The sequence below is a fragment of the Sus scrofa genome, chromosome 6, assembly GCF_054392235.1.
Source record: "Sus scrofa isolate SSC_HxYL_T2T_F1_AM1 chromosome 6, Sscrofa_HxYL_maternal_Yorkshire_Landrace_v2.0, whole genome shotgun sequence".
NCBI classification, from domain to species: Eukaryota; Metazoa; Chordata; class Mammalia; order Artiodactyla; family Suidae; genus Sus; species Sus scrofa.
The window spans coordinates 65,828,004-65,852,272 of record NC_139388.1 but is presented as its reverse complement, the minus strand read 5'-3'; the positions used below and the strand labels follow the sequence as shown (position 1 = coordinate 65,852,272).

Genomic DNA, 24,269 nt, shown 5'->3' with positions numbered 1-24,269 from the left:
TGTGGTGCAGCGGGTTAAAGACCCATGATGTCACTGCATCGGCTTGGGTCACTGCTGTGGCATGGTTTGCATCTCTGACCCTGCAACTCTCATATGTCGCAGGTGTGGCCAGAAAAAGAAAAGAAACCTGTACTATGGGAAATGAATCTGAAAATGAATGGGTATGTGGGAATTCCCACTGTGGTGAAATGGGATTCATGGCATCTCTGAAGTGCCAGGACACAGGTTTGATCCTAGTCCAGCACAGTGGATTAAAAGTTCCAGCATGTGTTTTTATTTTAAATTTACCATTTTATTTATTTATTTATTTATTTGGTGTTTTTGCCTTTTCTTGGGCTGCTCCCAAGGCATATGGAGGATCCCAGGCTAGGGGTCTAATCGGAACGGTAGCTGCCGGCTTCTGCCAGAGCCACAGCAACGAGGGATCTGAGCTGCCTCTGCGACCTACACCACAGCTCACGGCAACACCGGATCCTTAACCCACTGAGCAAGGCTAGGGATCGAACCAGCAACCTCATGGTTCCTCGTCGGATTTGTTAACCACTGAGCCACAACGGGAACTCCCAAAATTCACCATTTTATTTTATAATTAAAATTTTTGTCTGTGCTCATGGCATGTATAAGTTCCTGGGCCAGGGATCAAACCTGTGGCACAGCAGCAACCTGAGCTGCTGCAGTGACAGCATCAGATCCTTAACCTGCTGAGACACAGGGGAACCCTGAAAGCCTGCGTTTATTAAAACATTTGGGACCTTACCGATTCTGTAGAGACTGCTCCTTCTAAGCTAATTTCCAGATAACTTTCCCCAATGGGCATGCCTTTCATATGCAAACCAACCATTCCAGAGCCTGACCCCTTAACTACTGCCTTTATCAAGTTCTCTTTTCTTTTTTCCTTTTTAGGGCCACACCCATGGCATATGGAGGTTCGCAGGCTAGGGGTCTAACCGGAACTACAGCTGCTGGCCCATGTCACACCCACAGCAACTCAGGGTCCAAGCCGCATCTGCGACCTACACCACAGCTCATGGCATCGCCGGATCCTTAACCCACCGAGGAAGGCTAGAGATCGAACATGCGTTCTCATGGATACTAATTGGGTTCATTAGCCACTGAGACATGACGGGAACTCCTATCAGGTTCTCTTGTTTCCAGACCCCTCCCTGGACACCAGGCAGTCCCTACACTCTGAACTGCGCTGAAATCCAAACTAGCTAATCCTCATCCGTCTTAGTCTGCTAACTTCATCTTGTCCGTTCCACCCAGGGAAGATTACAGCACAGTCTGCCCATCCTCCCCTCCGTCCTTCTGCCTGAGGACACTGTCGCCTCCCCTCGTGGGCCTGGGGAGCACGGGCATCCTCACCTGACCAGAGCCCTTGAGTATCTCTCCAGTGGCCATTACCAGACCTGTTGGCCTCATTTCAGAGTAGTAAGTCCTAACTTTTAAAGCAATACTTGAAAGTGTTAAGACAATAAATACTAAGAATTTAGCAAAGCAAACCAGCCATTTCCAGAAATCAGGGTGTCAGTGCCCCCAGCCAGGTGCGATCTTTACATTGGAACGGTGTGGAGAACTATGGACAGAGCAGGATGCGGTGCCCAGGAGGGGCTGTCCAGCTGAGCAAGTACAGAACAGGCATTGGAGGGGCCAAGGTATGGATAAGATCCTGGTTTTCCCCCCTGGTGTTTGTATTTCAGATTTTTCCAGACGCCCTTGAAGCCCCACACCTCGGACAAGGAGCAAGTGCAACTCACTGGGAGGTCATAGGTTCATTAACAGCAACTTGAGGTAGCTTCCAGCTTCCCGAGTTTCCTTTCCCAAGTCCTGCCCCATCATTCTTGATCACCTTCCACTGAGGCATCCTCGCCGCTCTCCTCCCTCACCCTTACGGCATCTATGGTCGCTTCATCTTGCAGCGTCTCCGAGTATTGCTGCTCTTTCTAGTTCCATCGCGCGCCTGGCTTTCAGGTGTAAATCTCACTCGCATATGAAATGCCCTCCTTTCACGCTGTCTCTCCTTGAAATAAGCAGCAATCACCCTTTCTCATTTGTCTTGCCTGTCATCTCAGCTGCCTAAAGCCTGTTTTTTTCACCTGCATGACCTCTTGTCCCGTCTTCCCCACGTCTCACTGTTCCTCCTTCTCCCTTTAACCGGGGGAGACCCTGTGGGACTCTTCTCCTCTCCTTGCAATAAATGCATTTCTTCATTGTGTCTTACTTTCTCCACTTCCCAAACCTTGTGATGCTCTTTGCCACAGTCCCACCCTCTACACCACACTGAGCAAGGCTGGTAGTGACTCCCATGTTTATAATTTTTATTTATTTTTTCACCTTTTTAGGGCTGTACCTGAGGCATACGGCGGTTCCCAGGCTAGGGGTCGAATGGAAGCTGTAGCCACTGGCCTTCGCCACAGCCCAGCCACGCCAGATCCAAGGCATGTTTGTGACCCACACCACAGCTCACAGCAACGCCAGATCCTTAAGGCACTGAGTGAGGTCAGGGATCAAAGTCATGTCCTCATGGATCTTAGTCAGGTTTGTTAACCACCAAACCACGACGGGAACTCCCCTTGTTTATAAATTTAAGCCCTTGTCTTTCTTGAGACAACTTGATCCTGTTTTTTCCTCCGTATTTGAAACTCTTTTTCCTTGGTTCTCTAACATGAGGCTCCTGCTTTTCTCTCCCTCTCATTTTTTTCCCTCCTTGCTGAACTCATACATGTTTAGCCACCCATTAGTTTTGAAACTTCCAAATACTTTTCACAGGTCCTTTTCTCTCACCCTGGTCTCTTCCCAAGCCTCATCTGCATTCTTGATCCTTGGCTTCAGTTTGTGGAGGGTTTTTTTTTTTGTTTTTTTGCTATTTAATGCCACACCGGAAGCACATGGAAATCCCCAGGTTAGGGGTTGAATGGGAGCTGCAGCTGCTGGTCTACACCACAGTGATGCTGGATCTGAGCCACATCTGCGATTTACACTGCAATGCAAGGCAACTTCTTAACCTCCTGAGCAAGGTCAGGGATCAAACCCGCATTCTAATGGATACTAGTCGGGTTCTTAACCTGCTGAGCCACAATGGAACTCCAGAACATTTGCTTTAACCTATGGATATCCAACATAAAGGGAGAGAGTGCCCAGGAACTTAAGTGTTCCAGCTTACAGGTAAGAATGAGGACAAACAGGAATACACCATCCTGACACTGTTGAGGGAGGGAAAGTAACCTGCTCAGTTACCATTTAGCCTAGGTGGTTTCTCCATGAGATGTGTACCATGCCTGTGGGTAGAGATTACAAAACTTTAGCCTTCAAAACTCAAGGATGACAGCACTGAGCACCCCAGGACTAAGACAGAAAGGTGGTCCGCACCTGCGGCACAGGGAGGCTCCCAAGCTGGGGGTCCAATCAGCTATAGCTGCCAACCTACACCACAGCTCATGGCAACGCCAGATCCAAGCTGCATCTGCGACCTGTGTGCAGCTTGGGCCAATCCGATCCTTAACCCACTGAGCAAAACCAGGGATCAAACCCGCGTCCTCATGGACCCTAGTCTGATTTGTTGCCGCTGAGCCACAACGGGAACTCCTTTTTTGTTTTGGTTACAATGCTTTCACCTCCAAGTATGACTCTGTTGTAGGAAGCTCTATATGCTCAATGTGCAGAAACCTGAATTAATCAGTATTGTAGTCCCATTTAAGTCACTATGAAGACAACACAACAGGCCTGAGACTGCTATTCTTTGAGCTTGCAAGATTCACCCTGGGCCGGTGTTGGAGACGTTAGATTTCAGATTTCCCACCAGGCCCAGAAATGAGGGGTGGCTCAGTGTATCCAAGTATGTTGTGTAACCAGGCGGCTTATGCCACACTGTCCTTCTGGAGGCCCAGAATGTGCTGTGCTATAGTGCCCCCAAGAAACCCGGGGCACCAGGTCTCTGCTCCCTGAGTAGACAGTCTCATCTATTCCTCCCTGATGGAGCTTAAATTAAGCATGTCTTGTGTGACTTTCCTGAGACAGGACCACAGTGATTGTCCCTGGTTTCCTCTGGATTTCAGTCCTTGGGCCGAGTTTGCTCTTTTCGGGCTGATAAAGTGTGGCTGTTGAGTGTAACGACATGCTGACTGCTGAGTCTCCTAGCAAATCACTGAACCTGAGGGTGGTCCTGATACAATCATTCGTTATGACTTCAATCTGGTCACAAAAGAGTGTGGATTTTCTTCCAGGTCAACATATGTTTTATACAGTGTCAACTATATATATAGCTTTGTGTCAACACTGTGAGCGAGCCAAACATTACAATAAAAATACCCTACTGTGTAACCATTCACTGCAATGCACATGTACTGAAGTCTACAGAGAGAACAGAATGGGACAGTGGTTGGATGTGGGGATGATGAAAAATGGCTGCAAGGTGTTTGGCTTGAGCAAAAAGGCCAAAAACAGTGGGAATCACTGAGAATCTGGGCACCTCGAACACAAAGCTGGAAGCCAAATCCACACCTTAGTCCGCCTACCTCCCAATGGTTGCCCTGCAAACCCAGTTACAAGAGATCAGGCAGCCAGTAAGGACAGAGTTTGGTAAAGTCAAGATGCTCTGTCAGAGGAGAAAGGCCTTCTACAAAAGATCAAGTACACTCGCCTGCCCTACAAGAGAGAGGCGAAGAGGCGAAGTGGTAAGAGCATGGATCCTGCAGCCGGTCTACCTAACTCTAATCTCAAGTCCCACACTTCCTAAGGAATCGTGGAACCTTGGACAAACTCCTTAACTTTTCCATGACTTAATTTTCTGATCTATAGCAAATGCACATTTCCTACCACATCTTACTGCAAAGGTTAAGAGCTGGTGTGTGGGAGTTCCCGTTGTGGCACAGTGGAAACAAATCCAACGAGGAATGATGAGGTTGCAGGTTCGATCCCTGGCCTCGCTCTGCTAAGGATCTGGCGTTGCCGTGGCTCTGGCAGGCCAGCAACTACAGCTCCAATTGGACCTCGAGCCTGGGAAACTCCATATGCCGTGGGTGCAGCCATAAAAAATGACAAAAACAGCTGATATTTGTAAAACAATGGCTGACATACAGTAATACAGTATATTTGCTGGGTCTTTTTGTCGGCCTACACCACAGCCACAGCTGATCAGAGCCGCACCTGCGACCTACACCACAGCTCGCAGCAACGCTGGATACTTAACCCAGAGAGGGGCCAGGGATCAAACCCGAGTCCTCACAGATACTAGTGGGATCTTTAACCCGCTGAGCCACAATGGGAATTCTGTATTTGCTGTTTTGATTATGGGTGTGTCACCATCCCGTGGCCCCATGACTCATGCATATAGGCTCAGTGTGTACAGAGTAAGTGCAGGATGGCCAGTGACAAACATTCAACCTGGAGACATGGATCTGGGGGACTCTGCAGATCACTGAGGGTAAAATGCCTTGAGAGGGAATTAACTCACAGAGGGAACACATCACAAGTGAGAAAAGTAGCAGCTACTTGGGAATATGGATGGATGGATCCTAGGAAGCAAAATTGTGTAGTGGATGATGGACAAAGACCCTCTGAAGAAGGGCAGGAACTCAGAAACCAGGGGAGGACCTTCCAGAAAGAGGAGTGGGGAGCTGCTGCTGCAGTGCAATGGGGTTGGGAGTGCCGGGACACAGGTTCGATCCCTAGCCTGGCACAGTGAGTTAAGGATCCAGCTTTGCCACAGCTGCGGCTTGGGTCACAAGTATAGCTTGGATCTGATCCCTAACCCAGGAACTCCACAGGCCACAGGGTGGCCAAAAAAAGAAAAAAAAAAAAAAAAAGGGAATTTTGAGAAGGCTGCTTAAGCTAGGTGACCATGGTGGAGTCCATTCTTGTTTGTTAGTGATGACAGGGACATGAGCGGGTGGGAGAGGCAGTGGACACAACAGTTACACAGGGAGAGTAAGAAGGGCCCCATGGGCATGTGGGGCAGAAAAGTACCTGGGGCTGAGATGACAGACATGGACACAGCTGACAGCTGGGGCAAAAAAATGACAACAACATCCAATGTGGCGCCCAGTGTATAGATTCTGAGGCTAGAAGGGAGGTAAGAGGGAGATTAAAGACCCCAGAGCGGAGGCACAGCAGACAGACAGACAGACAGAGGTCCCAAACAAGGTGGGAAGTGGGGATGTGTTCAGTCACAAACAGGAAGTGCCACCCTCCAGCCCTGAAGCTGTAAGGAGCCTAGAGAACTAGGGGATTTTACACACAAACCTTCCCTGGAGAACACAACTCTCAACTACCCGCAGGTCACCCTTGGCTGCAAGGTCTGTTCTCAGAAATACTTGTGGACGCCAGTCCTTCATTCCTTCAGTTCTTACTAGCATTTTTATCCTGCTATCAAGCTAAACCACCAGAGGACCATGACTTTGGACTACACAATTTTGCCTGTTTTCTGTGAGTCCTTCTCTGACATTATAAACAAGGCAAACATATAGAAGATGCATTAAAAGAACCAAATGGAAATCAAACAATTGGAAAATTAAAAAACCCAAATGCAAACATACCCATGAGGATGCAGGTTCCATCCCTGGCCTAGCTCAGTGGGTTAAGGATCGGGCGTCGCCATGAGCTGCTGCAGCATGGATTCAACCCCTAGCCTGGGAACCTCCATATGCCTCTGCTGTGGCACTAAAAAAACAAACAAAACAAAACCAAACCAAAAACCAAAAACAACAAACAAAAAACTTGAATAACTAAAAATTTCCCGTATGTGACAAAGGGCACACACCACATAATTAAAAAAGCTAAGCAAGGGACACGGGTTCAATCCCTGGCCTCACTCAGTGGGTTAAGGATCTGGTATTGCCATGAACTGTGGTGTACGTCACAGATTCGGCTCGGATCCGGTGCTGCTGTGGCTGTAGTGTACACCAGTAGCTACAGCTCCGACTCGACTCCTAGCCTGGGAACTTTCATATGCTGTAGGTGCGGCCCTAAAAAAAAAAAAGAAAAAAAAAAAAAAAAAAAGGACAAAAAAGAACGGAGAAAGAACAAGAGAATAAAAGTAGAAGTAAACAGACTATGCTCTTCATGAATTTTGTAAAAAGGTATCAATTAGACAGCTGAGGCAAAATTGTAATATCAAATATGGTATTCGGTATACAATGAGAAAATACTTAGAATGATTATATTAAGAATAGAGAACGTAGGAGTTCCACGGTGGCCTAGAGGTTAAGGATTCAGCATTGTCACTGCGGTGGCTTGGGTTCTATCCCTGGACTGAGAACTTCCGTATGCTGTGGGAACAGACAAAAAATATAAACAAAATAAAATAATACAGAATGTAAAAGAATGTACTGGAATCAAGGTTTCTATACATAAAAGTCTGTGATAAGTTACGTATCTAGAATAAAAAAAATTAAGACATATATTCTCAAAAACATTACAGATGTATCCAAAAGAATTCTAAAAAGTGTCAAGTAAAGCCCAAAGGAAGGGTGGGGGGCATCCAAAAAACAAACAGAACTGGAAAACAAAAAATAATACAAAAGGAACACAAAATTAATGGTATACTTAAGCTCTGACATATCAAGAATTATTTTAAATTTACATGATCTAAATTTGTGAATTAAGACAACGTGGCAAAATGGATAAAAAAGTAAGACTGACTATATGCTATTACAAGACACTTCTAAATATAATGATACAGAGAAGGCTAAAAATATGGGACAAATGTAAACTGTGCAAATGCTAACCAAAAAAACACAGTAGTGGAGTTCCCGTTGTGGTGCAGCAAAAACGAATATGACTGGGAAACATGAGGTTTTGGGTTCGACCCTGGCCTGGCTCAGTGGGTTAAGGATCTGGTGTTGCCGTGAGCTGTGGCGTAGCTCGCAGACAAGGCCCAGATCTGATATTGCTGTGGCTGTGGTGCAGGCCGGCAGCTGTAGCTCCAACTGCACCCCTAGCATGGGAACCTCCATATGCCACAAGAGCGGCGCTACAAAACAAAACAAAGCAAACAAAACAAAACCAAACCCGAAAAACACAAACACACAGTAGTGACTATGTTAACATCGAAAAAGAGCTTTGGGAGTTCCCGTCGTGGCGCAGTGGTTAAAGAATCTGACTAGGAACCATGAGGTTGCGGGTTCGGTCCCTGCCCTTGTTCAGTGGGTTAAGGATCTGGCGTTGCTGTGAGCTGTGGTGTAGGTTGCAGACGTGGCTCGGATCCAGCGTTGCTGTGGCTCTGGCGTAGGCCGGCAGCTATGGCTCCGATTCGACCCCTAGCCCGGGAATCTCCAAATGCCACGGGAGCGGCCCAAGAAATAGCAAAAAGACAAAAAATAAATAAATAAATAAATTAAATAAAATAAAATAAAAGTAAAAAAAAAAAAAAAAAAAGAAAAGAAAAAAAGAAAAAGAGCTTTGAAGCAGAAACTTACAGCTCTCTCTGCAACAGAAGTACCAGACAGAAAGTCAGCAAGAATATAGAATATCTGAATAGTACCCCCAACCAAGAGGACTGTGCAGACATTTATAGACGGAAACTCTACCCGATGACAGCAGAACACACATTCTTTTCAAGAACACTCACAGAACATTCAACAAGGTTATGGTATATCCTGGGTCATAAAACAAACTTCAACAAATTTAAACAGTCAACCAAATGTGAAACAAAAAGTAAATTAACAAAGTAAAATATATTAGCAAATACTCCAAACAGTAGTAAATTAAACAGTATACTTCCAAATAACCCACTAGAGACAGAGGAAGTCTCTAAAAGAATCAAGGGATATTTAAAACTGAATAAATTGTTTAAAACTTGTGGGATAAATCTGGAACAGTGCTTAAAGAATACATCAATAATCTCAGCACCCCTCAAAAAATAAAAAAAGCAAAATACAACCAAAGCAAAGTAGAAGACAGAATATCATAAAGACCAAAACAGAAATCGGTGTAACTAAAAACGGTAAACTAGCTATACAGCAGACACTGGCACAACCTTGTAAATCAACTATACTTTAATTAACAAAATAAATAAAATATATCAGGATCAGGAGTTCCCATCGTGGCGCAGTGGTTAACGAATCCGACTAGGAACCATGAGGTTGTGGGTTCGATCCCTGCCCTTGCTCAGTGGGTTAACTATCCGGCGTTGCCGTGGGCTGTGGTATAGGTTGCAGACGTGGCTCGGATCCTGCGTTGCTGTGGCCCTGGCGTAGGCTGGCAGCTACAGCTCCGATTAGACCCCTAGACTGGGAACCTCCATATGCCGTAGAAGCGGCCCAAGAAATGGCAAAAAAAGACAAAAAAAGACCAAAAAAAAAAAAAAAAAAAAAAAATCAGGAACAAAGTTAAAAAGAAAAAAAGAAATAGAGAAAAACCAACAAAATAAAGTGTTATTTCTTTAGAATAATCAGTATTATCGATAAATGTCTAAGAAGATCGACAATGATTAAAAAGATAGTTGAGGAATTTCTGTTGTGGCTCAGCAGTAACCAACCCAATTAGTGTCCATGATGACATGGGTTCGATCCCTGATCCTGGTTCAGTGCATTAAGGATCCGGTCTTGCCATGAGCTGTGGTGTAGGTTGCAGACGTTACTCAGATCCCAAGTTACTGTGGCTGTGTCTTAAGCTGGCAGCTACAGCTCTGATTCGACCCAGGCTGAATGCCAGCATGGGAACTTCCATATGCCACAGGGGTGGCCCTCAAAAGACAAAATAAATAAATAAAATAACAAGAGAGCTGACCTATTTCCAAAATCAGGAATACAATGGGATAAAAGTACAGGCCCTGTTGACATCAAAAAGATGATCGAATTGTCAAAGCTGTGGCAGTTCCCTGGATGTGGATTTGATCCCTGGCCCAGGAACGTCCATATGCCACAGGGGAGGCTGGCGGGGGGCGGGGGGGGGGTAATAAGGGAATACTTCGAACAAGTAGAGAAACAAACTAGAAAATTTTACACGAAGAAAGACATTTCCTCGAAAAGGACCAACTATCCAATTTATGCAATATGAAAAATATACTCTGAATAGATGCATATTTATCAAGTAATATGTAATTTTAAAAGTATCCAGATTATCTCCAGGCCCAAACAGTTCACTGGAGAATGCTATCAAATATTAAACCAACAATAAGAGGAGTTCCCGTTGTGGTGCAGCGCAAACGAATCCAACCAGGAACCCTGAGGTTTCGGGTTCAATCCCTGGCCTCATTCAGTGGGTTAAGGATACAGCGTTGCCGTGAGCTGAGGTGTGGGTTGCAGACTCTGTTTGGATCCCACGTTGCTGTGGCTATGGTGTATGCCAGCAGCTATAGCTCTGTTTAGACCCCTAGCCTGGACCTCCATATGCTCCGTTTAGACCCCCAGCCTGGACCTCCATATGCTCCAGGTGCAGCCCTAAAAAGCAAAAAACAAAACAAAATAATAAAAAAAACCCCACAACAATTAAAACCAATTACACAGTCTTCCTAAAAAACAGACAATCCCTCCCAACTCAACCTGGGAAGCGACTATCACCTTGACACCAAAACCAGACAATGAAAGTGGTTAAAAACAAGCAAATAATGAGAACTACACATCAATTGAGAGCTGAGAGGGAAAGCTTCCTCAAAAAAATATAAGTCAAATGGAATGCCTTAATGCATTATGTATATAAAAAACTTATACTCCACAACCAAGGGGGATTTATTTCAAGGATGCAAGGCTGGTTCAATATGCAAAACTCAGTGCACTACATCACATCAATTAAGATACTGAAGAAAACTCAGATGATCATATCAACCGGAGATAAAGCATTTGACAAAACTCAACACTCATTCACCATAACAAAAATCTCAGCAAATTAAGAACAGAGGGAAACTTTCTACACTTGTTGGAAAATTCTACGGAAAAAGAACCTTACAACTAACATTGCGCTTAATGAAAACCTGAACATGTTCCCTGATATAAGGAACAAGACAAGGATGTCCTTTCTCATTACTCTGATTCGACATACTGGAAGTCCTAGCTAATGCAATAAAATAACAGGTGTAGAGACAGGAAGAAATAAAACTAATTTGGAGTTCCTGTCACGGCTCAGTGTAAATGAACCTGACTAGTGTCCATGAGGATGAAGGTTCCACTCCCTAGCCTCTCTCAGTGGGTTAAGGATCCAGTGCTGCCATGAGCTGCAGTGTAGGTCAAAGATGCAGCTCAGATCTGGCGTGGCTGTGGCTGTGGTGTAGGCCAGCGGCTACAGCCCCAATTCCACCCCTAGCTTGGGAACCTCCATATGTTGCAGGTGTGGCCCTAAGAAGACAAAACAAAACAAAAAAACCACACAAACAAACAAACACTAATTTGCACCTGACATTTCTATACAGACACACCAAGAATTCTATTCAAAGAAATTGCTAGAAATAATAACTGAGTTCAGCCGTGGGTACAAGATACTGAAATACTACTCCAGGAACAATTATCTTTCTGTATACTGCTAAAGATCATGCGGAAATTGAAGTTTATGTCATATGAAAAATACTCGGAAAAAAATACCCAACTACCTAGACATATATCCTAACAAAAATGTTTAAAAGCTGTATTGCTGAAATTTATAAAATGGTAAGGAAATAGCAATAATTAAACAGGAGTTCTCATTGTGGCTCTCAGCAGGTTAAGAAACTGAGTAGAGCCCATGAGGAATCAGGTTTGATGCCCGGCCTCACTCAGTGGGTTAACGTTCTGGCGTTGCCATGAGCTGTGGTGTACGTTGCAGATGTAGCTTGGATTCCAAGCTGTGTAGGTCACAGCCAAAGCTCTGATTCATCCCTTAGCCCAGAACTCCCACATGCCACAGGTGCAGCCATAAAAAGGAAATAAGTAAACAAATGAAGCATCATACTACCTAATGTGGTCATGATTCTACGTCTGAACAAATTGCTCTACAAGTATACATCGATTTCTATAAATATGTGGGTAAGACCTTTTTGGATCCTAGGATTTCTAGCAGCCGGCCACAGCCACAGCAATGCATGATCTGAGCCATGTCTGCAACCTATACCACAGCTCATGGCAACACCAGATCCTTAACCCACTGAGAGAGGCCAGGTATGGAAGCTGCATCCTCATGGACACTAGCTGGATTCCTTTCTGCTGCAACACAAAAGGAACACCCTTATTTTTCCCAATTTTAAAATTTACTGTATAGCTATAAAAATTAAGAACTCAAGAGACTGGATCAATAAAAAGTCTGAATATTTGATGGTCAAATCCACCAGAACAGATTGAGTTTTTAATAAAACAAAAGCCTGAAAAGTCTTTTTTTTTTTTTTTTTGCCATTTCGAGGGCCAATCCCATGGCCCATGGAGGTTCCCAGGCTAGAGGTCAAATTGGGGCTGTAGCCACTGACCTATACCAGAGCCACGGGAACACCCGATTCGAGCTGTGTCTGCAACCTACACCACAGCTCAGGGCAACACTGGATCCTTAACCCACGGAGAAAGGGCAGGGATTGAACTCGCAACCTCATGGTTCCTAGTCGGATTCGTTAACCACTGAGCCACAACGGGAACTCCAAAAGTCTGAAAAGTCTTAACCGGCATGATAAAATGTGTCCGTCTGTCCTATGTGCATCCTTAGCTGCGTAAATACCTGCCCCCAACCATCTAACTCTCCAGACACCGGACAGCAATGACTGTATACACACAAGACACAGGAAGGATCAAGGCCCTTTGCCTCTGAAATAACACCCCCTTCACCCCAAGTAAACTAAGGAATCCATGACAAAGTGCCGAAAGCTTGACAGAGGAGTCTCAGAGAAACTGTGTTTGCGATACATTTTCTCTTCTAAGTCTCCACCTCTCTTTATAAAAATTCCTGAGATAATACTGCAGTGTAAACTAAGGAGAAAAACAGTAGCTAAACAAACAGTCTCTCCCTCACCGATGAATTCTGAGATGCAGAATAAGGCTTGACGCTGCGCCAGTCTCTCAAATGCGTCTTCACACAACTGATGGATGACCTGTGACAGGTTCTCTCATCGTGAAGATACCTGTGGGGTTTCTCTTTGGTATGTACGATCAGACGTTGTGGTAGATGTTTTCTCCTGCAAAAGAGTCTCCTCGGGGTTTACATTCAGAAAGTCTTTTCCCAGCAGGAGTTCTCGGAGGGTGGCTGAGGTTTGGTCACCTGGGAAGGGTCTTCCCACATCTGTCACGCTGACAGGGTTTCGCCCAGTATGAACCCTTTGATGCTGAGTGAGGGAGGAGCTGCGACTGAAGGCCTTTCCACACTCACTGCACTTGTAAGGCTTCTCTCCCGTGTGGATGATGGCGTGTCGAATGAGGCTGGTGCTCCAGCAGAAGGATTTCCCACACTCCATGCATTCATAGGGCTTCTCGCCACTGTGAATCCGCTGATGCATTGTCAGGCCTGTCCTGCGGTTAAAGGCCTTCCCACACTCCGTGCACTCATGGGGCTTCTCCCCAGTGTGGACGCTGAAGTGCCGAATGAGATCTTTCCGAGTGCTAAAGGCTTTTCCACATTCTTTGCACTCAAAGGGCTTCTCGCCAGTGTGGGCCCTTTTATGAAAGATGAAGGTGGAGCAGTGGGTGAAGGCCCTTCCACACTCGGTACACACAAAAGGCTTCTCCCCGGTGTGAATCCGCTGGTGCCTCTTGAGGTACGACCTGCGGTTAAAGGTCTTCCCGCACTCTGTGCACTCATGGGGCTTCTCCCCAGTGTGGATGCTGAAGTGCCGAATGAGATCTGCCCGATTGCGAAAGGCCTTTCCACATTCTTTACACTCAAAAGGTCTCTCCCCAGCGTGGGCCCTCTTATGGAAGATAAAAGTGGAGCAGTGTGTGAAGGCCTTACCGCATTCACTGCACACATAGGGCTTCTCCCCAGTGTGAATCCGCTGGTGCCTCTTGAGGTAGGACCTGTGGTTGAAGGCCTTCCCGCACTCGAGGCACTCGAAGGGCTTCTCCCCGGTGTGGATGACGTAGTGGTGAATGAGGGCGGCGCTCTCACAGAAGGCCTTGCCGCACTCGCTGCACTCATAGGGCTTCTCCCCGGTGTGTGTCTGCTGGTGCCACACGAGGTACGACTTGTGTTTGAAGACCTTGCCACACTCAAAGCACTCGTACGGATTCTCGCCGCTGTGGACGATGTGATGTCGAAGGAATCCGGGCCTATGTCGGAACACCTGCCCACATTCTTTGCACACGAAGGATTTCTCCCCGGTGTGTCTCCTCTTATGTAAGACAAAATTGGAGCGGTGGGTGAAGGCCTTTCCGCACTCACTGCACCTGTACGGCTTCTCTCCACTGTGGATCCGCTGGTGCTGGGTGAGGTAGGACTTGCGGCTGAAGGCCTTGCCGCACTCCATGCACTCGTAGGGCCTCTCCCCAGTGTGGATCATGTGGTGCTGGAGCAAGTATGTGCTCTTAATAAACGTTTTCCCACACTCCGTGCATTCATACGGCTTCACCCCAGAGTGAATCTTTTCATGCCCAGCAAGAAGGTGTTTCTTGTTAAACACTTTCCCGCATTCGTTGCACTTAAAGATATTTTCCTCTTCCTGGATCATGGCATCTTTACCCGATCCACCTGAGTCACGGTCAGGGACAGCTCCTCCTGGAGGGAAGGGCTCCTGCACACCCCGTGAACACACACCATCAGCTGTCCCTGAGCGGCCATGTTCAGGACTCACTTTCCCAGGAAGCTTTCCCCTCTGGGAGGCTATCCCTCGTCCAAAGGGCCCTTCCTGCACTACCGATGGCTCACCCTGATTCTTGGTTCGTCCCGACTGGGGGTCCCCTAGGCCTCCTTGTGTTGGTTCCCGGAGGGAGGCTCCCTCAGAGACGGCTGGCTCCCAAGGGCTAGGTTCTCTGGTCTTGGGTTTCCCTCTGTCACCTGAAAAAAATCCAAGAAACAGGGCCCATTAGTAATACCAACAAAGAAGAAACAAAATCAGCATTTCAGTGAAAAAACAAACCAAAAACAAGGAAAACAGTGCCTCTGTGTGTGTTAGGGTTGCTATCCCTGAATCTAAGGAGTGTAATTGCTTTTTTTCTTGGTCACTGAACTGCTGACACCATGAAAAGTGAGACTAAGTAAGAGAATCTAGGTGAGGGGACAGGGATCTGGACTGCAGAAACCACTACAATTTCAAACTGGATGTGGCTGGACAGTGTAGTAACACCTGTGTTTCCAGTTTCCTTTAAGAAACACCTCCCATGTTGCTCTAAGAACATTAGGAAAGGACATTTAATGAAACCCAAACTGAATATAGGAGGTATAAAATGCAAAGTCAACTGTCTCCAAAGAAAAGTATGGTCTTTGTTCTGGCTCCTAGAACGTAACTTGAAAACTTTTGGTATCCCCAGAGTGACAGGTGTGTCTCTGTTGTTCATGGTTTGCACCTAGGGATGTGCCTACTTTATGACAACAGACAACTTATCATGGGCCTCTGGATAGTTCATGCTAAAAAGGCAACACTAGGCTTGGGTATGGTCTAGCCACACAAAGACCAAACATGCCATCAGAAAGCTGGGGCTTTTGGGAATTCCCCTGTGGGGCAGTGGGTTAAGGATTTGGTATTGTCACTGCTGTTGTCTGGGTTCAATCCCTGACCAAGGAACTTTCAGGAAGGAGGGCTGGAGGCTGAGCCATGTACACCAACTCAATCAACCAAGCTTTTGTAATGAAGGCTCAATAAAGATCTGGGTACCGAGGCTCTGCTGAATTTCCCTGGTTGATGACTCTTCGGGCACAGACGGCCACACATCGATCCTGGGAGGTAAGGAGCTGCTGAAGACACGGAAGCTTCGCGGTTGGAATACCTCCAGGCCCCCTTCTAATCTGTATCTTTCGCCTGTAACAAACATGATCTGTTTTGTGAGAATGGCAGGTGTTAGGGAATTTCATGGGTCTTCCTCGCAGATCGTCAAACCTGAGCAGACTGGGAAAGCCTCGACTTGGAGCTGTGCCAGACCACCTGGGCAGGCCTGGCAGTCTTGGAGCTCTGTTCTGAGCCTTGAGTCTGCCAACTGTGTGCAGGAAGAGATCAGGGAGTCAGTCCTGCTGGCACCACAAGAGCTGCCATGGGAGTTCCTGCTGCCTTGCAATGGGATCAGTGGCGTCTCTGCAGTGCTGGGACACAGGTTTGATCCCCGGCCCAGCAGACTGGGTTAAGGATCCAGCACTGCCACAGATGTGGCTCGGATCTGATCCCTGGCCCAGGAACTCCATATGCTGCAGAGAGAAGGTGGGAGGGGCTCCACAGTCCCAGGTCACAGAACTGTCACAGGCCCTGCAGACCAGGAGGATGGCATCTCATCGATGAGAATCCAGGGCCAGGTGGGGGAGAAGGGAAGCTGATTCCCATGGTTCTAACCTGGGTTTCAGTGAGGCAGGAGGGGAGCAGGACCCGGATAGACATATTGGTGAGTAGACTGACGAGATACAAATGATCTAGATGGAGAAAATGATACTGCTTTACCTTCTGAACACACTAAAGAGGAGTGAATGAAGAATTCAAAGTGAGGGCAGGTGAAACTGGAGAAAGGTGGTCAAAAGATACTAACTTTCAGGTTTTTTTTTTTAAAAGTCGCATAGGCAGCATATGGGTTTTCAGTCTAGGGGCTGAGTTGGGCCCGTAGCTGCCAGCCTACACCACAGCCACAGAAACAAGAGATCCGGGCTGCGCCTGCAATCTACACCACAGTTCACGGCAACACCTGATCCTTAATCCACTGAGGAAAGCCAGGGATTGAACTCATGACCCCATGCATTGTCTGGTTCGTTGACCACTGAGCCATGACGGGAATTCCACAAACTTCTAGTACTAGGGTTGTAATGCACAATAAAGGACCATGGTAAACACTGCTGTATGATATAAACAATAGTGTTCAGAGAATAATCGTAAAAGCTCTCATGATAAGTAGAAAAATTTCCTTTTATCTTTTTTTCTTTTTTTTTTAAAGGCCACACCCACGGCATATGGAGGTTCCCAGCTTAGGGTTCCAATTGGAGATATAGCTGCTGGCCACAGCCACAGCAACGTTTGATCCAAAATTCCCCTGCGACATACACCACAGCTCACAGCAATGCCGGATCCTCAACCCACTGAGCATGGCCAGGGATTGAATCTGAGTCCTCATGCATCCTAGTCGTGTTCGTTAAGCACCGGGCCACAATGCAAACTCCTTGTCTTTTCTTCTTTCTTTCCTTTTTGTTTTATCTATATGATAACACGGATGGTAGTCAAACTTACTATGTTAATCATTTTACAATATATGTAAATCAAACCACCATGGTATAACTTTTCCAGTAACATATGTCAACTGTTTCACAATAAAACTAAGAAAAAAAACAGAAAATTTAATAGAATAAAAGTGACAGGACTTCCCTGGTGGTCTAGCGGTTAAAGATCCAGTATTGTCACTGCTGTGGGGCAGGTTAGACCCCTGGCTCTGCATGACATGGGCACTGCCAAACAAACAAACTGAAAATTCTACCCAAATGATTATATAAATTCAATACAGCTCCCTCTAAAATACCAACTGAGTTACTGTGGAACTTGACAGTCTGTAGGATTTGCAACAAAACTCAGAGGTGAGAGAGAATAAGGAGAAGGGTATCACCTTTTAAGATTATAGACTTTACCAACAGGCCATGGAAAAGGAACAGAGGGCTCAAGAAAAAGACAGAAATGGAGCTTTGGTAGATGGCAGACCAGCATCTCGTAAGAGGGAGGAATATAGAGTGAAGGGAGCTGGAAACACTGGTGACGCGCTGGGCATGAAAACACTATAGTCCTCGCAGAGGCCGAGGTAAAGCAGAGGTGGTACCAATACACAGTGGAATAACTACTCGGCCACTAAAGCAACGAAATAATGGCATTTGCCCAACATAAATGGACCGAGAAATTATCATGCTAAGGGAAGTCAGTCAGACAGTGAGACGCCAACATCGAATGCTTTCACTGAAATGTGGAATCTAAAAAAGGACACGATGAACTTCTTTGCAGAACAGATACTGACTCACAGACTTTGAAAACCTTATGCTTTTCAATTGAGACAGGTTGGGGTGTGGGTGGATGGGCTGGGGGTTTGGAATGGAGATGCTATATAAAAACTGGGTTGTGAGGAGTTCCTGTCATGGTGCAGCAGAAACGAATCTGACAAGGAACCATAAGGTTGCAGGTTTGATCCCTGCCCTTGATCAGTGGGTTAAGGATCAGTGTTTCGGTGAGCTGTGGTGTAGATCAGGAACATGGCTTGGATCCTGTGGCGTAGGCCATCTGCTGTAGCTCCGATTTGACCTCTAGCCTAGAAACTTCCATATGCCGTAAGTGTGGCTGTTAAAAAGAAAAAAAAACCTTTTTTAGATTTTTTTCAAAAAGGGCTTGCTGAGGTCCTACTGTATAGCACAGGGAACTGTCCAATCTCTTGGGAAAGAATATGATGGGGGATGATAACAGAAAAAGAATGTATGTATATGTATGAATGGGTCACTACGCTGTTCAGCAGAAATTAGCACAATGTGGTAAATCACCGGTAATTTGGAAAAAGTAAAAAAAATTATTATAAATCCTGAACACCATTAAAAAAAAAAAAGAGAGAGAGAGACTCCTACATTCCTCTGTTAGATGGGAAAGTCAGCAACACTTCCCTTGATAGCAGGTCACCATGAAACAAAGGCAGCAAGGAAATCAGAACAGTGTTATTAACTCACTGAGAGCTCAGCCTCCTGCTGCTCAGGGCTCCTAGCCTGAGGCTACTACCTCTGCTGAAAAGGGGAAAGGTGCTGGGGTGGGGGATGAAGGGAAGGTATCTTAAGAACGAGCCCTTAGGAGTTCCTGTCGTGGCTCAATGGAAACAACTTCGACTAGCATCCAAGAGGACACAGGTTTGATCCTGGCCTCACTCAGTGGATTAAGGATCCAGTGTTGCTGTGACCTGTGGTGTATGTAAGTCGCAGACATGGCTTGGATCTGATGTGGCTGTGGCTGTGGTATAGGCTGGCAGCTGTAGCTCCAACTAGACTCCTAACCCAGGAATCTCCAAATGCCAGGGATGTGGCTCTAAAAAGACAAGGAAAAAAAAAAAAAAGAATGAGCACTTAAAACAAGAAAAAAGAATGAGGAGTAAACCCTGAATTTCCATCAAACACATTTAGGAGGCAGCAAAGAAGTGATGGACTGGATACATGAGGGTGCCTGGCAATGCCAGCTGAAGACGTGTCCCTGCACCCTCTGAAACACGGTTTCTTCACGGAGCAGGACTGTTCAGTCAAGATAATCTCGTTGGGAGGATGGGGAGGAAGCTGGCCTGTGAATCCTAAGGGTGTTTAGTGCATTCCAGGCCCTCCACCCACTCCAGGTGGTTAACAGCAGCCACACCCAAGTGGCTGTCACAACCAAAACCAGCCCCAGATGTTGCTGAGCTTCCTCTGGGAGCAGCAGCATCTCTGCTTGAGAACAACTGGCTAAGGTTATGAATAGGTTTATGAGATCAAGTGAGAGGGATGGGGCGGTTCCATGAGGCCTGGGGGTGACAGTGCTGGGCCAGGGGGGCCCCGGGAAAAGACAAAATGCCCAAGAACACCCGCCAGGCAGAGAACAGCCCCCGCAGAGGCCTGAGGCAAGTGTGTCAGGGCTGCGCAAGGAAACAGCAAGAGTCTGGAGCACAGGGGGCTCCAGGCGAGCACGGGAACAGGAGTGAAGAGGTCGGCAGCGCCAGAGAGTTGACTGTTGTACTTTCAAAAGTTGGTTGTAAACTACCTAGCAATGCCAAACGTTTCCTACTTTTGTGCCACCTCCACTCCTTGACACAGACCATAACCCCAGTTCTCTGAGCGCGGGCATGGCTTCCCCTGAGCCCTGGACGGACAGCCCTCCTCAAGCTGCTGTTTCGCAGGCCTGGCACCCCTGCCACTGGGGGCTGGGGAGCCCTCTGCTGAGCGGGACCATCCCGGCCATCCTGGGGTGCGGAGTGGCACCCCGGGACTCCAGCCCTAGAAGCCGGCCCCACCCACACCCCAGGCCTGACACTCAGACGAGGCTGCAGCCACGGCCCGACGTCCCCTGGGGGACAAACCCACCACCAGAGGCTGCGCGGCACTACTCTCTCCTGCGGCAGCAGAGGATCTCGGCCGGGACTCAGGGCACAAGAGACAAGCATGGAGGCGCACGAGAACAGAGAAGCCCCAGAGCCGAGAGCCCGGCGTGGAGAACGACACCCGTTGGCCCTGAAGGCAAAGGCCTCCTGGGAGCCCGCCTGCCTCGCCCTCGTCCCGGAGGACACCCCGGCACTCACAGCCCTGCTGGCTGGGTCGGGCAGGACCCCGGAGCCAGCGGGTCTCCTCCAGTCAGCTCCCCCTCTGGAAGGTGAAATAACCTCACACGGAGGCCAGTCTGTGCGGGGCCCTGGGGGAGAGGCTCAGGGAACTAGGGACTCGAGCGGCCACTCCTGCCTCGAGGACACCCCCAAGGAGTCCCCCAACAGGGGAAGAAGAGAAACAGGGTACCTATGCCAAGAAGTAGCAACAAGGCACCTGGGGCCCCAGAGAGCAGGGACCGGGGTGGCCACTCCTGTCTTAAACGTGCTGAGGCGCAAAAGACAGGGTTGGGAGCAGAGTCAGAGGGAGAAGCCAAGACAAGAAGCCAGGGAATTTCTCTGTTGGCTCCCTCTTCCTTTGCCAGGCCCTCACACAGCCCAACTGGAAATCCTCCCTGAGTTCTGCAGATCACACCCGTTTCCTTCCACCACTTTCTGGGTGCCAAGCAGAACTGTTTCTTTTCCCAAGAGACAAAGGGATTGCTGGCAGGAGAGATGAATCTCAAAAGCAACTGAAGCTGCAAGGAGGAGAGGGTCAGATTCTTGATTAGCCAGGCATGGAGCCAGCAGGGACCTCTGACAAAGTGACAGGTCCCCTGTGTGACAGAGTGGTGAGGTCTTACCCAGAGACACCAGGAGCCTAAAGTTTTCCAGCATCACCTCTTGGTATAGGGTCCTTTGAGCTGGGTCCAGCTGTGCCCACTCCTCCTGGGTAAAAGTCACAGCTACATCATCGAAGGTCACAGATACCTGTCAAATAGAGGTAGCAGTGTTGGCCTTGGGGTTGGATGGGATTAGAACTTGGTTCTGCATGGCTGGTAATGGTGCAGAGCTTAAGAGCCTAATCACCAAGCACTTCCTGTGGGCCAAACTCTAGGCTGGGCTGAAGTGGAAGTGGACAATGTTCTGGACATTGTACAGCAGTGTAAGAGAGCAGTCTCCTATGTGCGAGCCATTGGCAAGTCACCTAAGACAATGGAAAAGAGGTGGGGCCTGGGAGATGCAAACAGGAAGGACTTTAGGACATCTGAGGAATCAGTACATAATGATAACAGCAATGATAATGGTAACACCAGCAGTACCTAAGCCTCCCTGGTCCTGCTAGCTGCCTGCCCCATGCTGAGAACTTCATATCATGATTAAAAAAATTAAAAGTCCCTAGTTCTTTAGTGAGACTCCTGTGGTTTGTACCCAAACTCTTGAAACCTGAGACTTGCCAGGCTTGGAGACATCATCTCCCTGAGCCTTGGTTTCTGGATCAATACAAGTTTTCACTGTACCAATAACAGCTGTGAGGTTTAAACATAAATTAACCAATGTTTGCTGTGCTTTGGGATTTTCATTAATTCTCCCAAAGCACTTGATGTAATAAGCATCTCATTACCTCTGTGCCAGTCAATGACCTGAAGCAGCTCTACCAATTCACCCAGAGTATTGTCTTACAAACCAGAGGCAATTTTTTTGGGGGTGGGCAGGGGGCATATCAGAAACATATGCAAGTCCCCAGCCTGGGGGTCAAATTGGAGCTACAGCTGCCGGCCTACACCACAGCCACAGCAAAGGGGGATCTGAGCCTCACCTGTGACCTACACCACAGCTCACGGCAACGCTGGATCCATAAACCACTGAGGGAGGCCAGGGGTCTAACCCTCATCCTCATGGATCCTAGGAGTGTTCGTTACCACTGAGTCACGACGGAAACTCCCCCAGAGGCAAAATCTTAACACAGGTTACTCTAATAAGGGTCTGATAAAGTAACCTGACCCTCTCCATCATCAAGCTGAATACCTATTAACAAGGCGATGAAGCACTTACACCAACTTCTGCTGTTTCATCATGCCTGAAAGTATTTCTCTGAACATGAGCAAAGAAGCAGAGCCCTATTTACTGGGCTCGAGAGAGAATCACCTGAAGAGGTGTTACTACTTGGGTAATGGCAGCGCCTGGACCAGCTCCCCACACCCTGCCAGTGGGAGGAGATCTCCCAGACTCCCAGGGAGATCCACAATAAACCATTAGCTTCTTTCTTCCAGAGCGATGAGAACATGTACGCCTATGCCAGTAAGCCAGTAATACTCCTGGACCAGGAAGCATAAATGGTTAAGAATAACACTGGCTTTGGACACGAGAATAAGAGCTTGGGACTGGCCACGACGTCTGTTCTGGCTGAGAGTGACTGGAACACTCGGCAGGAGACCAGAGGATCTCGCCCTCGCAACACACGGTTCAGCATCTGGAAGCAACCATGGCAACTCCACAGCCCTCGTGGGCCTCCTTTAACAACTAACATTCCTTACCTTCGCCCATGTAGTTACCTCTGCCTGGAAAACCCTGTCTCCCCCTCCCTCCAATACCGAAGACCACCAGATGGATGAACAAGGTGGGGGTTGAGACTTACTAAGTACGATGGGAACCCCCGGAGGACCCATCACTCATTCTTTCTAGACTTACTGAGCATCTGCCAGGAACCCGACACCTTTTAGGACCCGGGACACATTGAGTGCCAACCAGCTCCACGTGCCAAAGACAAACCCAGGGGATGCCTTTCTTCCGGAATCGTCTCCGCCCTGGAAGGGAAGCATCCTGGGCATCCTCCACTCACCTGTGGCTGCTGGGTCGGCGCCGCCATGATGGGGCCCTGCGTTCCAGCCAGGCTCGCAGAGGCGAGTGCCCAGGCAGCCTGCTGACCCTTCCCTCCGCCTGCCAAGGCCGGGTGGCCTCGGCTGGCTACCGCCCCGAGAAAAAGCGCCCCAGTTCCGGGCGCCGCCTTCGGCGGGTGCCGGGGGCCCCGAGAAACAGCGGCCCCGCGGAAGACCAGGACGCGCGCCCGTCTAGTGAGTCACGGCCAGATCAAAGGGACGGAGGGCACTCCCATCCCTTCCCTACTCGGTCCCAACGAAAAGCCTGAGGAGCCACGCTCACCCAGCTCTCAGCACCTCAGGGGCACCCCACAACGAACCGCGGAGACAAATGGCGCCCGCGGCGGAAAAACCGGAAGTCCCGCCCACGTACGTGCGCCGCAGGAAACACCCTTACGCCGGGTCATCATTGGCCAGCGTTTACGTCAGACGCACCACGCACAGCCTCTGGGTAGTGTAGTCTCTCCTAGAACCAAGCAAGCGAGTCCGGCTTAACCGGGGGGTCTACGGGGAGAAAAGGCACACACAAGGAGCTGAGCACCGGCCCAGACGTGTTTCTTTACAGTGGACTCAACCCGGGAGGACTAAGGGGTGGGGGCGAGAGTGTCCATGCTCTCTCTGCCCTGGGGAAACCGAAGCTTGAAATTTAGGACAGGGAGTTCCCGTCTAGGCTCAGTGGTAATGAATCGACCAGTATCTCTGAGGATTCTGGTTCGATCCCTGGCCTCGCTCAGTGAGTTAAGGATCCGGCGTTGCTGTGGCTATGGCTGTGGTGCAGGCCGGCAGCTGCAGCTCTGATTCAACCCCTAGACTGGGAACTTCCATATGCCGCGGTTGCGGCCCTTAAAAGACAGGAAAAAAAAAGAAAAAAGAAAAATCCGTGAACTGTGGGACAGTGGCCCAGGGTGGGTGCAAGTATAAAGGTGCAGGACTGGGACCTGGACTCACAGCTCACGTGGTGACATCCTCTTCCCCCTCTTCTTAATACCTGGCAGGACCCTGGGGGTGGGGGGGGCTCCTCCTACAAGCCCTTCTGTGTACCCCGATACTTAATGTGGAAAAAGCATTGATTGCCTTACACTTCCCTGAATTCCAAAGAGTGTGCTCAAATAATTAATCACTCAAGGGTCAGAAATGGGAAGTAAGAAGGGGCAGTTAAGCAGGAAGGAGATAATGCAAATAAGCAAAAAGTCAAACTGTGAGATGGCATCAAAAGACACTAGTCATCCTTGAGGAAAACCGTTAACAACCTCTGATGCACATTCTTAAGTTGTTTTTACACCCACCAGGTGGAAACTGCTGACCTCAAACACATAAATGGTAGACT

At 48.0% G+C, this 24,269-nt stretch overlaps 1 protein-coding gene and 1 long non-coding RNA gene across 2 annotated transcripts; both read right to left on the bottom strand.

Moving 5' to 3' along the window:
- Positions 1-8,653: 8,653 nt before the first annotated feature.
- Positions 8,654-12,051, bottom strand: LOC146402502 (uncharacterized). Its single transcript, XR_014806892.1, has 2 exons — positions 9,661-12,051; positions 8,654-9,235 (listed from the first exon to the last, which is right to left on the bottom strand). It is a non-coding gene; the product is annotated as an uncharacterized LOC146402502 (long non-coding RNA).
- Positions 12,052-12,975: 924 nt separating this feature from the next.
- Positions 12,976-23,303, bottom strand: LOC110261306 (uncharacterized). The gene is given in 5 exon segments (XM_021097284.2): positions 12,976-13,275; positions 13,277-14,874; positions 15,692-15,835; positions 20,927-21,053; positions 22,906-23,303. Coding segments are annotated over 5 exon segments (2,001 nt in total). The 5' UTR covers positions 22,933-23,303; the 3' UTR covers positions 12,976-13,170.
- Between the last annotated feature and the right edge of the window lie 966 nt (positions 23,304-24,269).